At 58.8% G+C, this 14,794-nt stretch overlaps 2 protein-coding genes across 2 annotated transcripts; both read left to right on the top strand.

Moving 5' to 3' along the window:
* Positions 1-2,402: 2,402 nt before the first annotated feature.
* ACY3 (aminoacylase 3) lies at positions 2,403-5,387 on the top strand (the record flags this gene model as incomplete). The annotated part of the gene is given in 6 exon segments (XM_082660135.1): positions 2,403-2,501; positions 3,297-3,508; positions 4,472-4,522; positions 4,524-4,551; positions 5,121-5,123; positions 5,127-5,387. Coding segments are annotated over 6 exon segments (654 nt in total).
* A 3,833-nt stretch (positions 5,388-9,220) lies between these two features.
* On the top strand, positions 9,221-14,612 carry TBX10 (T-box transcription factor 10; the record flags this gene model as incomplete). Its single annotated transcript, XM_082660134.1, is given in 11 exon segments — positions 9,221-9,250; positions 10,449-10,522; positions 10,524-10,560; positions 10,563-10,609; positions 11,151-11,417; positions 11,511-11,612; positions 11,968-12,139; positions 13,167-13,322; positions 13,638-13,705; positions 13,920-14,014; positions 14,422-14,612. Coding segments are annotated over 11 exon segments (1,239 nt in total).
* Positions 14,613-14,794: the final 182 nt, after the last annotated feature.

Genomic DNA, 14,794 nt, shown 5'->3' with positions numbered 1-14,794 from the left:
AGATTACTTAAAGAAACTAAAAATAGAGCTACCATGTGATGTAGCAATCCCACTCCTGGGCATATAGCTGGAGAAAACTTTAATTCAAACAAACATATGCACCCCAATGTTTGTAGTGGTATTATTTACAATAGCCAAGACGTGGAAGCAACCTAAATGTCCAACGACAGATGAATGGATAAGGAATGTACAATGTAATGTACAAATGTACAATGGAATATTACTCAGCCATAAAAAGAATGAAATAATGCCATTTGCAGCGACATGGATGGACCTAGAGATTATCCCATGAGGTGAAGTAAGTCAGAGAAAGACAAATATTATATGATATCACGTATATGTGGAATCTAAAAATTAGTACAAATGAACTTATTTACAAAACAGAAGCAGATTCACAGACATAGAAAACAAATTTATGGGGACTTCCCTGGTGGTCCAATGTTTAAGACTCTGTACTCCCAACGCAGAGGGCCCGAGTTCGATCCCTGGTTGGGGAACTAAATCCTGCATGTATGCCGCAACTAAGAGTTCGCATGCCGCAACTAAGACCCGGCACAGCATAAATAAATAAATAAATTTAAAACAAAAACTAAAAAAACACACAAATTTATGGTCACCAAAGAGGAAGTGGGGGAGGGATAAATTAGGAGTATGGGATTAACATATACATACTACCATATATAAAATAAAAACAAGGTCCTATTGTATAGCACAGGGAACTATATTCAATACCTTGTAATAACCTATAATGAAGAATTAATTTAAAAAATTAAAATAATTTTAAAATATATATATATAAAACAATATTGTAAATCAACTATACTTCAATTTAAAAAATAAATTAATTAAAAAATATATATGTATACCTTCTAAGAGGGCGACGCTAGACCCCAGCCAGGGGAAGTGAAACTTTCCAGGACCCCCTAAGGCTGTCCTCCCCAGAGCTGGGGCCCCACCACCTCCTGGCAGGAAGCATTCTGGTCTCCAGCAACCCCCCAGATAGCCAGGGCTGGTGCTCAGACCCTTCCTTCCTTCCCAAGAGGCCCAGCACCCAGAGAACAGCAGAATCCCGGCAGCCCGGGGGGGCCTCTCAAAGACTGCGGCTTCTGCCTTAGGAAGCAGGGCCTCGAGGCCCCTACCCTGAGCGAAGCAGGGAGCAGGGACCAGGAGGGAGGCAGACACCCCACTGACTCGCTCCACCACCCCTGGCCAGGGGGTCGGCCGAGTCGCTCAACCTCCCAGAGCCCAGGTCCAGCCCCACGAACAGAGCGAATGGTAGCTGCCCTCCGTTTGCGGCGCCGGGGCCGTTGCCCATGAAGATTCAGTGACCCCACTCCCCCCAGCTACCCTACTGAGGTACCAGCAGGCCTGACAGGTCCCACAGCTCCACCTATGGGGGTGAGCAGGAGAGCAGGAAAGTGCAGGTGAGCCCAGCCCTCACGAGGAGTTGCCTGTGATCTGAGCAGCTGCAAAGAGGGCTGGCCTGGAGGGAGCCCCAGCTGCTGGGCCCGGTTCTGGAGCTGGGCTGACACCTCCTGGGAGGACTCAGCCTGGTCGTGAAGAAGGCCTGGGACCAGACGCCTGGAGGAGGCCCAGCTTCAGGGCCCCAGTGCTGGCACGCAGGAGGCACTGGTGACCTGACGGTCACTGCCCAGCAGTGCCTCTCTACTCAGGGACCACTGGACCACCCTCGGCTCCTGGGGAAAGGACAGGACTTGGGGCCACGTGCGGGGGACTTAGCCTTCAGCCTTACCCCCTTGTCCCTTGAGAGCAGCAAGAGGAGAGTGGGCTCAGATTGGACACCTCCCAGGTTCCAATTCCAGTTCTGCCTCTAGTGCCCTGGGTACCCTTGGGCATCCTGTCTGAGCCTCAGTTTCCACATCTATAAAATGGATCTGAGGGTCATTTCCAAAACAAAGCAAGTTGAATCATTTGAGTCATACCTGTCCCTGAAAATGATCAAAAACAATGAAATATTTAGAAATTGTTTAAACCACCAAAGAGCTGTAAAGCTGGGACCCCACAGCTCATAGCCCTTTAGGGTAAAGCGTGACCCAGGAGTGACCCTGGTCCTCTGAGGGCCGCAGGGACAGAAGCATGTTGCTGAAGGGATGGAGGGAGGGGGATATTCCTCATCTGGGTGGCCACCAAGGCACCATCTCAACAGGCAACTTGTGGTGGCCTGGTCTGGTGGTGGCCCATGGCTCAGCCAGTGGTGGATTCCAGGCCTGCCCTTCCTTGGCTGGACACCTGGGCAATGAACGGTCTGCACTTGGCAGCCCTCCAGGGCTCTCTCTGGGGGAGTAGTCTTCACCTCAGGCTTTAAAGAGTCCCTACAAGCAATTTCCCAAAGCCTTGTGCAGCCCCCCAGCGGGAGTCCCAGCTGGCCCCAGGAGGCGGGAATGCTGAGATTCCCAGAGGAGGGACCAAGGGCAAGAGCAGGGGCGTGGCCACAGGACCTGGATTCAGTGGACCACGGCAGCAGCAAGCAACAGTGTGAGGTAGAGGCAGGCAGGGAGACCCCAGCACTACTGACCTCAGGGTGGACCTCAGCCCATCACCCACTCCTGCCCCCTGCTCTCTACCAACTCAGCACAGACACTTCCTGCCCAGGGATCTCCTGGCCCATAAATACCCATCGTTCCAAGAGGTGCACACCCCAGCCCTGGTGGCCCAGGCAGCTGAGACCTGCACTGACAGGTAACCACCCCTTCTTCCCTAAGGCCCCTGCACCCGCTCAGAGGAGCATGGGGGAGGGGCAGGAAGGAATAGGAGTCGCCTGGAACCCGACACTCCACAGCCAGCTCCTGTGACACCGTCCACTTCCCCTGCTGTGCCCGGTTTCCCCATCTATAAAATGGGAGCACAGCCCTCTTGCTATAGGGAGTGTGCCTTGGTGAATCCATCTTCCCAAGTCTGGGCCCCTTTTCTCAACTTGGGAGAAAGAAACCCTTCTCTCCAAAGGGAGCAGAGAAATGATCTCCTCAGAGAAAGGCAGGGGAGGGCAATGCTTACCCTCAAGGGAAGGGTGCCAATGGAGGGACTGCAGGCACCAGGAGGGACCAACCTGGGCCACTGGAGGTGCAGGTGGGACACCGCTGAGCTAACATCCAACCACGGCTTTGGACAAGCAACCGCCCCGCCTGGCTTGTGCTCCTCAGGCCTCAGGGAGCTCACCATCACCAGCCCAGCTCTAAGCACTGGGCATTGTGCTGGTGCCAGGGTTGCCTAAGCAGGTCCACCCACCAGGTGCGCCACCCCACACGGCGACGTGCTGGCTGCTGGTGCCCTGAGAGGCCCTGCACCACGTGGCAGTGACCAGGGCCACTCACGGCAATGAGACAGCTAGCGCCTACCTGGCCCGGCACTGGCTGCGGGTCCCAGGGGAGGTGCAGAGACTCAGCTTCTCCACCATGCCTGTGCTGCTGGCCAACCCGGTGGCCTCAGCCGCCTGCTGCCGCTACGTGGGCCATGACCTCAGTCATGCCTTCACCGGGTCCTTCCTCAGGTGAGCACCCTGCCCTGCTGCTACAGCTCCCGCTGGGGAGCTGCACAAGGCTTTGGGAAATTGCTTGTAGGGACTCTTTAAAGCCTGAGATGAAGACTACTCCCCCAGAGACAGCCCTGGAGGGCTGCCAAGTGCAGGGCTGCCAAGGGCCCCCACCTGCTAAGCTGGTCCAGTCCCTCCACCCGGCAGCAGGCACCCTTCTGCCTGTGATGCCCATTCCTCCCTTTTCAGTTTAGAGAAATTCAGATTGATGTCACCTTCTGCAGGAAGCCCCTCCGGATCCCAGGCTGAGACGGGGCCTCTTCTGGGTTCCCCAGACCCAGGGCTTGCCTCAAATCAGCCGCCCACAGGCTGCGTTTACGCAACCACTGTTTATACCTTCCTTCAGTGGATACTGGCCGAGCCCCACCTCTGAGCCCCATCTCAGGCCAGCTCGGGTGAGACAATGGGGTGTAGGACTGAGGCGCTGTCCTCAGCTTACTAAGGACAGAGAAAGGACTCAGCGACCACAAACCAGGAGGCTAAAGGCAGGGCTGGGGGCTACACGAAGCATCTAACTTGGTCAAGGGCAGTCAGGGAAGGCTTCCGGAAGGAGGCAGGATCTCAGCCAAGCCCCAAAGGGTGAGTATAAGTTAACCAGGTGGAGAGGAGAGGAGTTCCAGGGAAGGGCCCAGCAGGTAGGAGGCCTGAAGGCGAGACCAGCACAGTGCTTGGAGGTGTGGCCGGCATGAGAGCTGATGAGGCGGGTGGGCAGGGCCAGGCCGAGGGTTTGGGGCCGTGCGAGGGGGCAGGCATCCACATGAGCCCCTGAGCTGCTCTGTCCCTCCTGCAGGGTCTCAGGGGCTTCACTCCTGTCGGCGGCGCAAGGCTGCCCTCCCCCGCACCACTCACACACTCTGACCCTCTGATCACTGACGGAGACTGTCAGGGGCTGACACTACATCTTCGCCCCTGAAATGCCAGGGCCAGAGACCTGAACCAGCTGCTGGGGCCCAAGGCCTCGGGCCGGGCTTCTACTTATCCCAGACCTTCACAACACCACGGCCTCCCCTGGAAGGCACCTACGTTTATGCCACGCACCTGCGCCACCACCCATCTTCCTTGTGGATGCTGAATAAGAGACATTTTGAGTGATTTCTCCCACAATTTAAAAATTTATTTAATAAACTTTTATATTATATTCACTATGTGTCAGGCACTGTTTTAAGCACTATTAGCTGTTTAATTTAGACTTCAGGATAATAGGAGGAGATAGAATAATCCCTATTTTACAGATGGGGAAGCTGAGGAACAGAGAGGTTAAGTGACTTGCTCAAGGTCACACAGCTAGCAAGGCTTTGGACGCAGGCTTCACTATCTGTGCCTGTAACCACTAGGGTACACTTCCACAATGACAAGTGCCTTTCTAAGGTGACTGGTGTCTCCATTTCTAGACACAGAGCCAGTTGGCATCTCAGCAGACACCCTGTTGCATTGATCGAGGAAGTGAAGGAGCAAGTGGGCAGGGCCATAAGTGAGCAGCATCTCTTAGGCAGTCCCTGCTGGGGTGGCCCGCACTGAGGCCAGGGCAGAGGTCAGCCCCAGCAACCTTGGTCCTTGGCTCTTCTCCCAGGACTGAGATTTTGAGCCACTGCGGCCTGGCGCACCCATCTTCCAGATGTTCAGCGGTGAGGACGTGCTCTATGAGGGGGAGACCACCATGGACCCTGTGTTCATCAACGAGCTTGCCTACTACGAGGAGGGCATTGCCTTCCTCCAGACTGAGAAGCTCACGTTCTCCGTGCCTGCCCTGCCCGCAGTGGCCTCCACCCCGCCAGGGTCCCTGATCCAGGCTACATCTGCCCGGCATCAGCCCTCCCTTCTGAACAGGGGGTCGTGAGGCACAATCTTGAGCCCAGGGCCCTCCCTTTGCCACCCACTGTGTACCATGTTTCTTGCCATATCCCCACACCTCCCTGCCTCAGTTTCCCATTCTATAAAATGGAAGATGTCCAGGGGTCCATGGTTCATGTCCTCTCACCTGCACGGCCCCTCTCTGTGACCTCAGGGTCTGGGGCAGGTCTGGCTCAGGGTGGTCTTGGACATTCTGTGTGTACTGGGGCCGGGGGTGGCTGTCTCTGTGCCCACGCTTTTTCATCAGTGCCCAGGGGGAAGATCCCATAGTGTGTGTGTATGTTGGGGGGGACTTGGAGAAGTACTGTCCTGGGGCCAGCAGAGGGGCTTCCAGAGGCCATGACCCAGAGGAGGGCTCCAACCCCTCTGCATTCCCAGGGCCAGAAAGTCGATCTCTGTGTGCCCGTGTGTGTGGGTGTCCAGGTGTGTGCCTGCCCCAGGTGCTCCGTGGTTGTGTGTGTGTGTGTGTGTGGGGGGCGTCTGCACACACATGTGTTTCTGAGAGCCTCAGTACCTTGGCCATTCTTCCGGGGGATCCATATGTGGCTGGTGGCACAGCCCAGATGTGCATTTCCAGGTGTGTAATGAGCTCAGGGCTCATGGGGGCTCAGGGGGCGTCAAGGCTGGGGAAGAGGTGCAGCTCGACAAGGCTCTCCCCACCCAGGACAGCCGTCCAGGCACAGGGATGCAGGGAAGAGGTGCAGGTAGGGCAGGTAGGGCAGGCAGAAGTCTCCTGCACCACCCAGGACAGAAGTCAGCGTCGGGGAGGGAGCGGGCACAGGGTCTGCGGCTGGGGTCCCCTCAGTCCTGCCCCAGGCACTCTCTGCAGGGTGTCCACAGCAGGGCTGAACTAGATGGGGTGGGATGATGCCTGGACACAGCCTCACACTTTCCATGCTCCACCCCCGGGGCCCACACCCCACCCCGCCCCGTGTTGAGAGCATCGCTCCTGCCTGACAGTGGGGCTGGTGGAGCCCAGAGCTCCGTCCTCTCCAGGCATCACTCTCTGGGCCCTCTACACCCCCGCCGCCTGGCTCAGCCATCTCCCCGCGGGCACAGCTGCCACGCTGACTTCTGCTATTGAGCAGCGAGATGAGAAGGTGGGAAGGATATGGGGGGCACCAGGGACAGGCTGGCAGGCAAGAGGGATGAGGGGGCAGGGGGCCAGCAGGCGCCCCTGGCAGGAAGGGCAGACTGGCCGGGGAGGAGGCTGTAAAGGGAAGCGTGCCTGTGTGCATGGTGTGTATGTGTTTGTGTGTATGTGTGTAAGAGGAGCGTGTGCACATGTACACAGCAGTGGTGGCAGGTCATCAGGTCTTGAGTTCGTTTATGCATTTGGGCTGACATGTGAGTGTGCCCATGTACGCATGAGCATGTGTGTGTATGGGGCGGGGGTGTCCCAGCACACGGACCAAAGGCATGTGCAAGCACACACACACACGGAGCCAGCAGAACCCCGGACCCCTGGGAGTCCGGGTTGAGGGGGAGCCACTAGGACTGGTGCAGATCCCCCAAACCCCTCCATCACCTGCCTATTTCTCACCTGCCCCACTGTGCATCTTGGGACAGGGTGGCACCTGGGGGCTGCTGGGACCCTCCAACACAGGCGCAGAGAACTCTCCCCCATCTTGCCCAGCAGCAGACTCCAGTGCAGGTGCAGCCTTCTTCCCAAAGCTGGCCGTGGGTCTATGCCAGGGGTCGGCCCATGCTCTCCCCGAGGGAATCCTCCCAGCCTGGCAGGCAGGGACCGGGGGCACAGGGGGTGGAAGCAGCAGGCCTCCCTGAGCTGAAGGGAGGAGAGGTCTGCCCCTGACATGTGACATGTGGCTCTGGGAGGGGCCAGGGTGTCACACTCGAGAGGAGCAGCCCCTTTCTGCCCCCTGTTAGGTATGGCCTCTGCCAACCCCTTGTTCCCAGTGCCAGACTCTGGAGGAGGTGTGGGGGTCCAGCCGCCTTTGGGGACCCCAGTCGAGCATGCCCAGCTCGGTGGGCTCTCACCTAGTGCTCCGGCCTGGGGGCTAGCCTGCGATGCTCCCTCCTGTAGTGGGCTAACCGGGGTCTAGCCTGATGACCCTCCTTGCACCACATGGCAGACACCAGCTTCGGGGAACCCCCCTCCTCTGCCTTCCTGACTGGAGATCTGTGTGTTCCCTGAATGCCCAGCCCCAGACAGGCAGGGGCCGCCTGGGGAAGGTGTCTGGTCAGGACACGCCCCAGAGGCCTCTGACCTGGGCCAGCGTCCCCCCCTGTGGGGACTGTGTAGGCACCGTCAACCAGGATGGGGACAGCTTACTGCCCCCCAGGCTGGGCCAGCCCATCCCAGGCAGAGGTGATTATGCACTTAGTTCAGTTGAGGAAACTGAGGCACGGAGATGTCATGGTCCTGGTAGCGTTGCATAACTCATAGCTCGGGCCGAGCGGTCAGGAGGACCTGGCTTCCTGCCATCCAGTCCTGGGGCTCTGCCTCTGCTGGTACTTGCGGCTGCTGCCCCTTGCCTTTTCTGCTCAAGCTCCCTGGTGATTCCACACCAGCAGCCCCAGGTCAGGTGTCTGGGTCCTGGGGAGAGAGCTTCGCCTCTGCCATTCACCCCTCCATGCTCCTGCCACCACCGCAGCCCCCTGACCTCCCCGAGGCCCTGTCAGCCCCGGCCGCTCCAGTCAACCAGGCGTGGGCCCCTGCAGATCACCCAGCCTGTCCTCGAGATGGGCCCTTACCCTGTGTCTGGGCCCATTGATCAGGAATGGCTGGGGGGCTCCTAGCTGGGGAAGGGAGGAAGCCGGGAGGGGGGACCGGGAGAGGGAGAGGAGGCTTTGCCACGTCAGAGACTTCCCACCTGCGCTCCTCCCCCACGGCATCCCGCCTGGAGCTGCACCAGCCCAGCCGGGGGCCTTGCACAGTCCAGTGCGAGGGTGGCTTGGAGAAGGGGCTCTGCACACCCCAGAGCCAGGGTCCTGCCTACAGAGACCAGGTGCCTGGCTTGGGTAGAGAACCAAGACCTGGGCGATCGAGGAGGGAAGGCCAGTCCTGCCAGGAGACTGGGGACTGAGTGAGGGCCCGAGAGCTCAGCCGTGCTGCCGAACGGACCAGGAGACCGGGAGGCACTGACCAGAGGCGGGACACGCAGGGACCCCAGCTGAGCCGCCCTTCTCCAGGAGCCGGAAGTCCGGGCTGTCCCCATGGCAGGTAAGGGGTAGGCGGCCAAGGGAGCCCCATGGGTGGGCTCAGGCTCGGGGGTGAGTGGGGTGGGGGGCAGGGACTGGGCGTGGGGACCAAGGAAACGCCACTGGACCCAGGGCCTGGGCAAGAGCATGGGGCAGGGGCACCCCAGGCTGAGCCCTCAGATCCCCCAAGGCGGGGTCGATGGGCTCACAGCCACCCAAGTGCAAATATAGGGGTGCTGACAGGCAGGGAGACACAGCCATTTCTGGGAAGTGAAAGCCTTATCAGACGTTGGTGAGCGTGGGCCTGGCTCCGCCCCTCTCTGGGCCTCACCCCGTGAGTATCAAGGTTTGGTGGGGGCTGGACAAGGAACCTCTAACTTCCCCTCCAAACCTGACTTCATGCTGGTGGGAAACTGTCAACTCCTGACCCCAAGAGGTGCTGGCTTTTAGAGGAGTTGGGCAGAGGACAGGGCCCTGCCCAGGGTTATTGAGGGTGCCCAGGGGCGGCACATTGACTGGGATGGGCAGGGTGTAGGCTTGTAGAAGACTTGGAAGCCAGTAACCAGCCTGTGAAGGCCCCAGGACCAGCAAAGCCATGAGCCTCCCCGACTTGGGACGCATCACCATGGACCCTGGGGGCTGGCATCGGTTACCGGGATGATGTACGTGCTCCAGCAGGACAGCTGGGTGATGGGCAGTTGCCCATGTAATGGCCTGGTCCAGATGGTGGGGGGCATTAGCCCATCCACCCGTCATGCCCCTCATGCCCCAGTGAGACCCACCCACCTCCAGACTACAGAACTCCCAGGGGCTTTAGTGAGGCACCACTTCTCACACGTGGCCCTCAGGGCTGCTAAGGATGGGGCCGCGGGCCCAGAGCCCCACACTCTCACCAGGCACCTACTGTGCACTGACTCTGGCCAGCACATCACACGCTATACCATCCCAGGAACCTCCGTCTACCCATCTATCTATCCGTCTCTGCATCCATCCATCCAACACCAAAATTCTACCTCTGCCCAGAGGATCTCATGGTTTTACCAGGTCCTCAGCCCCTTACGGGGCTGCTAGAAACTGTTTCTCAGGATATTTTTCCTAGCTTTAAAATTGTAATTGTGTTAAAATATACAAAACATAAAAATTATCATTTTAACCATCTTTAAGTGTTCAGTGGCATTAAGTTCATTCATACTGTTGTGCAACCGTCACCACCATCCATCCCCAGAACTTTCTGCATCTTGCAAAACTGAAACTCTGTCCCCATTAAATATTAACTCCCCTTCCCCTCCCCCTGTCCCTAGCAACCACCTTCCTACTTTCTGTCTATGAATTTGACTCCTTTAGGCACCTCTCATGAGTGGAATCACACAGTATTTTTGAGACTGACTTGTTTCACTTAGCATAACATCCTCAAGGCTCATCCACGTTGTAGCCTGTGGCACGATTTCCTTCCTTTTAAAGGCTGAATAATATTCCAGTGTCCGTATAGACACGTTCTGCTTATCCACTCTTCCATTGATGGACACCAGGGTTTCTTCCACATTTTAGCTATTGTGAACGATGCTGCTATGAACACCGATGTACACATATCTGTTCGGGTTCCTGCTCTGGATTCTTTTGGGTTTATACCTAGGAGTGAAACTGCCGGATCATATGGTAATTCTATCTTTAATATTTTGAAGGGCTGTCAGCAGTTTTCCACAGGGTTTACACCATTTGAGATTCCACCAGCAATGCACAAGAGTTCCAATTTCTCCACATCCCCGCCAACACTTGTAATGTTTCATTTCTTGTTTTTGTGATTGTTTTGGATTTTGGTAATCGCCATCCCTGTGGGTGTAAAGCAGTATCTCGTTGTATCGATAGTTAGGTTTTTTTTTTTTAGTCAGAAGGGTGGAGCTGTGGCAAAGTTTTTGGCCAAGACTTGTGCCAGGGCTACAGATCAAAAGGTGGCCTCCTTAGAAAAACGTGAGGAGGCCAGAGCAGAAGATGTTAGAACCAGCTTCTGGAGGCAGGATTTGGGCCAGTTTGGGGGGTCAGAGATGGGTAAGAGTTGTTCGTGGTAATTCGGGGATCTCCTTCAGCTCAGTATTCCTTAAGCAGCACGAGGCAGCCAGGTCTCCCCAGAGCTGAGAAAGACCCCCCCACCCCCATGACCCCACGTGTCACGTCATCCATAACAGATGTCCTTTATGAAGGGCCTACTGGGTGCCAGGCTCGTGTGTGTCCTCACAAATCCTCACAACAGCCCTATAAGGCAGATATTAAGAACCGTTTGTGACAGATGTGGAAACTGAGGCTCTGGGAGGTGAAACAATTTGCTCAAGGCCACTAGGCCTCTTGATGGCTCAAAGATTCCCTGGGGAGCCTGAAAGGTCCTGTCTCTGGTCTCCAGGAGCTTTAAGTGAGCATTAACCTCATGAAGTGATGCCGAGTTGGGGATCCTGTGGGAAAACAGGCCTGGCAGTCAGGGGGAGCTTCCTGGAAGAAGAGGCTTCTAGGTGCAGCCTGAAAGATGAAGGCTGGCTGGGTGGAGTGGGGGTGAGTGAGGTGAACAGGGGCCCACACTCTGTCCTCCCTCTCCAACCTTCCTCTCTGCCGGCCTCGGGGTATTTGCCCCCTCGGAGACCTACCCTTTGCCCATGACGAGCTCCAGCTGGAAGTCCCAGCTGGACTCCCTGTTACCATCAGGCCCTTCCACCAGCTCCACAGGGGCCCAAGCCATGGCTGAGCCCACAGAGCAGGGCCCCAAGAACCCACGTGTATCTGATGTGACGGTTCAGCTGGAGATGAAGGCTCTGTGGGAGGAATTCAACCAGCTGGGCACAGAGATGATTGTCACCAAGGTGGGCAGGTATGAGCAGTGGCAGGGGGGGCGGTGGGGCGGTGGCGGGAGTGGGGGGCAGGCCGGAACCACAGTCGAGCTGCTGAGCAGCCCCTCCAGCAGGAGGATGTTCCCCACCTTCCAGGTGAAGATCCTGGGCATGGACACGCTGGCTGACTACGCCCTGCTCATGGACTTCATGCCTTTGGATGACAAGAGATACAGGTCCGGGCCTGGCTGGGGGTCACAGCTCAGACCTCAGGCACTTGGTCGAGGAAGTAGACCCCCACCAGCACCCTGAGGGAGGCAGGGGCCAGTCGGAGCAGTGTTGGGGGGGGGCCCATCCTGGGCAGCAGTGGGCGCACCTGGGAAGGTAGGGTGGGCTAGCCCAGGGCAGCAGGTGCAGCAGGTGAACCCAGGCCAGATGGCACTCTGGAGCCTCCGGTTCTTCATGTGCCGACAGGGCCAGTGCATGGGCAGTAGGAGAGATGCCCCGTCAGTCTTGGCTCCGGGTGGGGGCAGCAGATGAGGTGCCGTGGACTGCAGTCGGGGCGCCCTCGCCACCTCGCTCTGTCCCCAGGTATGCCTTCCATAGCTCGGCCTGGCTGGTGGCGGGCAAGGCGGACCCAACCACGCCTGGCCGCGTGCACTTCCACCCCGACTCGCCGGCCAAGGGCGCACAGTGCATGCGCCAGATTGTGTCCTTCGACAAGCTCATGCTGACCAACAACCTGCTGGACGACAACGGCCACGTGAGGCCTGGGCCACAGTGGGGAGGGGTTGGGCCAGGGCAGGGGACGCTGAGGCCTGATTGTGATGAAGCCCGAGCCAGGGCTGGCTGGGCATTTGGTGCCCGAGTTCACCTGGCCGGGGGTCGGACAGCAGAGACTGCCAGGCGGGTGGGCCAGGCCCACGTAGGTGCAGGAACCCGGCACCACTGACACTGTGTCAAACAGACAAAGATCCCGGCCCTCACGGGGGCTCACCTCCTGGGGTGCCAGGCAGATGGTAAGCAAAGAATCCAGACGGCAGAAGGGTGATAAATGCCAGGAGAGAAAGGAATCCAGACGGCAGAAGGGTGATAAATGCCGGGAGAGAAAGGAAACAGGGAGCGGGGCTGAGACGGAGGGGGCCGTTGAGTTCAGGGGGCTCAGGAAGCAGCTGAGGCGCTATTTGAAGAGGGGTCTGATGGAAGTGGAGGAGGGAGCCTGTGCGTACAGAAGGAGGAGCCGTTGCAGGCAGACGGAACAGCAAGTGCAAAGGCCCTGAGGCTGGAGAATGCTGGGGAGTTGAGGAAGCTGTGAGGAGACTCCCGTTTGGCTGGGGTGGAGCTCAGAGGGGCAGTGGGAGGGGAAGGGATCCTAGGGGCATCCAGCACTGCTCTGCAGGGCCAGTTGGCTGTGGAGAGGATTCTGGTCTTTACTCTGTGTAGCTCACGAGGGCTCTGAGCTGACTCACTGGGGCTGCTGTGTGCAGGGAGTGCAGCCAGGAAGCAGCTGCGGAAATCCAGGAGAAAGATGACGGTGGCCTGGCGGGGTGGAGCCAGTGGGGTGGGAAAGGTGGTCAGATCCCGGATAGTTCCGAGACAGCTGGGGCGTGGGAGTGAGAGACACCAAGCAGCCTGGAACCTCCAACAAAGGGGCCTTTGATACAGAACTGCAGACTCTCAAGTTCAGACCTGGCACCGCCGCTATCAGATGGGGGCAGCGGGCCCTGGAAGAAGGGCTTCGGCCCCAGAGAGGGTCTGCGGCTGTCCCACCCCTTCCGCACCCCCCGCAGATCATTCTCAGCCCTGTGCACCGCTACCAGCTGCGCTTCCACGTGGTCTTCGTGGACCCACGCAAAGACAGCCAGCGCTACACGCAGGAGAACTTCAAGTCCTTCATCTTCACGGAGACCCAGTTCACGGCCGTGACGGCATATCAGAACCACCGGGCGGGTCAGGCCAGAGCTCGTGAGGCAGCTGCCAGCCCACCTCACAGGGGGGAAACTGAGGCGCCAGGCTCTTAGGCCCCACAGGCACACAGACCCCTGCCCTTCTCTCCTTCCCGGACTCAGTGGGCATCTACCCACAGTCCTTCCCCTGCCTTCATGCCCACTGGCTCTGTGGCTCCTGGGCTGAAGGGCCCAGGTCCCGGGGCCTCCAGATTGGGGACGGGGTGGTCCAGCGAGGAGAGGGTGGCTGAGCCCGGGGCCCACAGCCTTTCCCCAGCTCAGGGCTGGCCCATAACTACCCTTTCTCCTCTGCAGAGCACCCAGCTGAAACTCACCAGCAACCCTTTTGCCAAGGGCTTTAGGGAGAGTGACCCGGACTCCTGGTACCGTCTGGCCCCTGACAGCTCCGCCCAGCTGCCCTAACCCACCCCCTCACCCCATCCCTATCCCCAGGCATCTCCTAAGACCTCTGACCCTTCCTTCAGGGTCACGCCCACTGGCTTGTCCCGGGGTCCCACTGTCTGACTCTGACCATGACCCTTGGCCTGGGTTCTCCATCTTGACCCCCTGCCTCATTCCTGCTTGCCCCACCTTCAGGCCTATATCTCCACGGCCCCTGCTCAGAGTCCGGACCCGGAGTCCCAGCAGCCTCCGCCCCTGCCTGCCGAAGGGCTCCACAGAGCAGGCGAAAGGTCAGGCCCCAGGCCCACAGACACAGTGGGACCAGAGCCTGCGTAGTGGACGGGGCCACGGGGCCCCCAGGAAGGGGCTTCCGCATGTTCAGCAAGCTCCCTGGGCATCTGTGTGGACAGAGAGGGGGAGGCAGAGAGAACGGTGCCGGGACGAGGTGCTGAGAGCAGGGGCAGGGGCGTCGGGGGGACTTCCTGGAGGAGGTGGTTCCGGAGCTGGGCCTTGGAGGACTGGGAAGGGTTTGGACAGAGGGAGAAGGTGGGGGAGAAATTCCAGGCAGAGGGAAGAGCAAGCACAAAGGCTAAGTGGCGGGCAACTTGGGGTGGGAAGGGCAGGGAAGGGGACGGGAAGGCAGAAGGTGTGAGGGGAGGTCTGGGGCCCACTCACACCATTTCCTCCCGCCCCGTAGACCCCCTAAACGCCGACCCCGAACATCCTGGAGCACTTCCTCTGAGGTCCCGGACCCCCGCGGGCACGGAGAAACGCGGGTCCCGGCGGGGCCTTAACAGCCAGACACCCCGACTCGCGAACCCCGCGGTCAGCACGGCCGTGCCCGGTCGCCGGGCCAGGCGCGACGCCAGCTGCTCTAGGCGTTCGTAAGAAGACACTCTCCACACCATCCGCTCCGCCCCAGGCCCGCCCCTCTACCGGAAGTCCAGGCTATCTGGTGACGCCCCTTGGCCACGCCCCACAACTCGCGGAGAGGCCCCTTCCCGGCCTGGGCCCGCCCCTTAATCGGGCCCCGCCCCGTGGGCAAGGCCGCTGCCGCTACGGAGCCCCAC

This window comes from Grampus griseus, assembly GCF_964374135.1.
Source record: "Grampus griseus genome assembly, chromosome: 8".
Lineage (NCBI taxonomy): Eukaryota > Metazoa > Chordata > Mammalia > Artiodactyla > Delphinidae > Grampus > Grampus griseus.
Note: the sequence above shows the minus strand (reverse complement) of the source record. Positions and strands in the feature narration are given on the sequence as shown.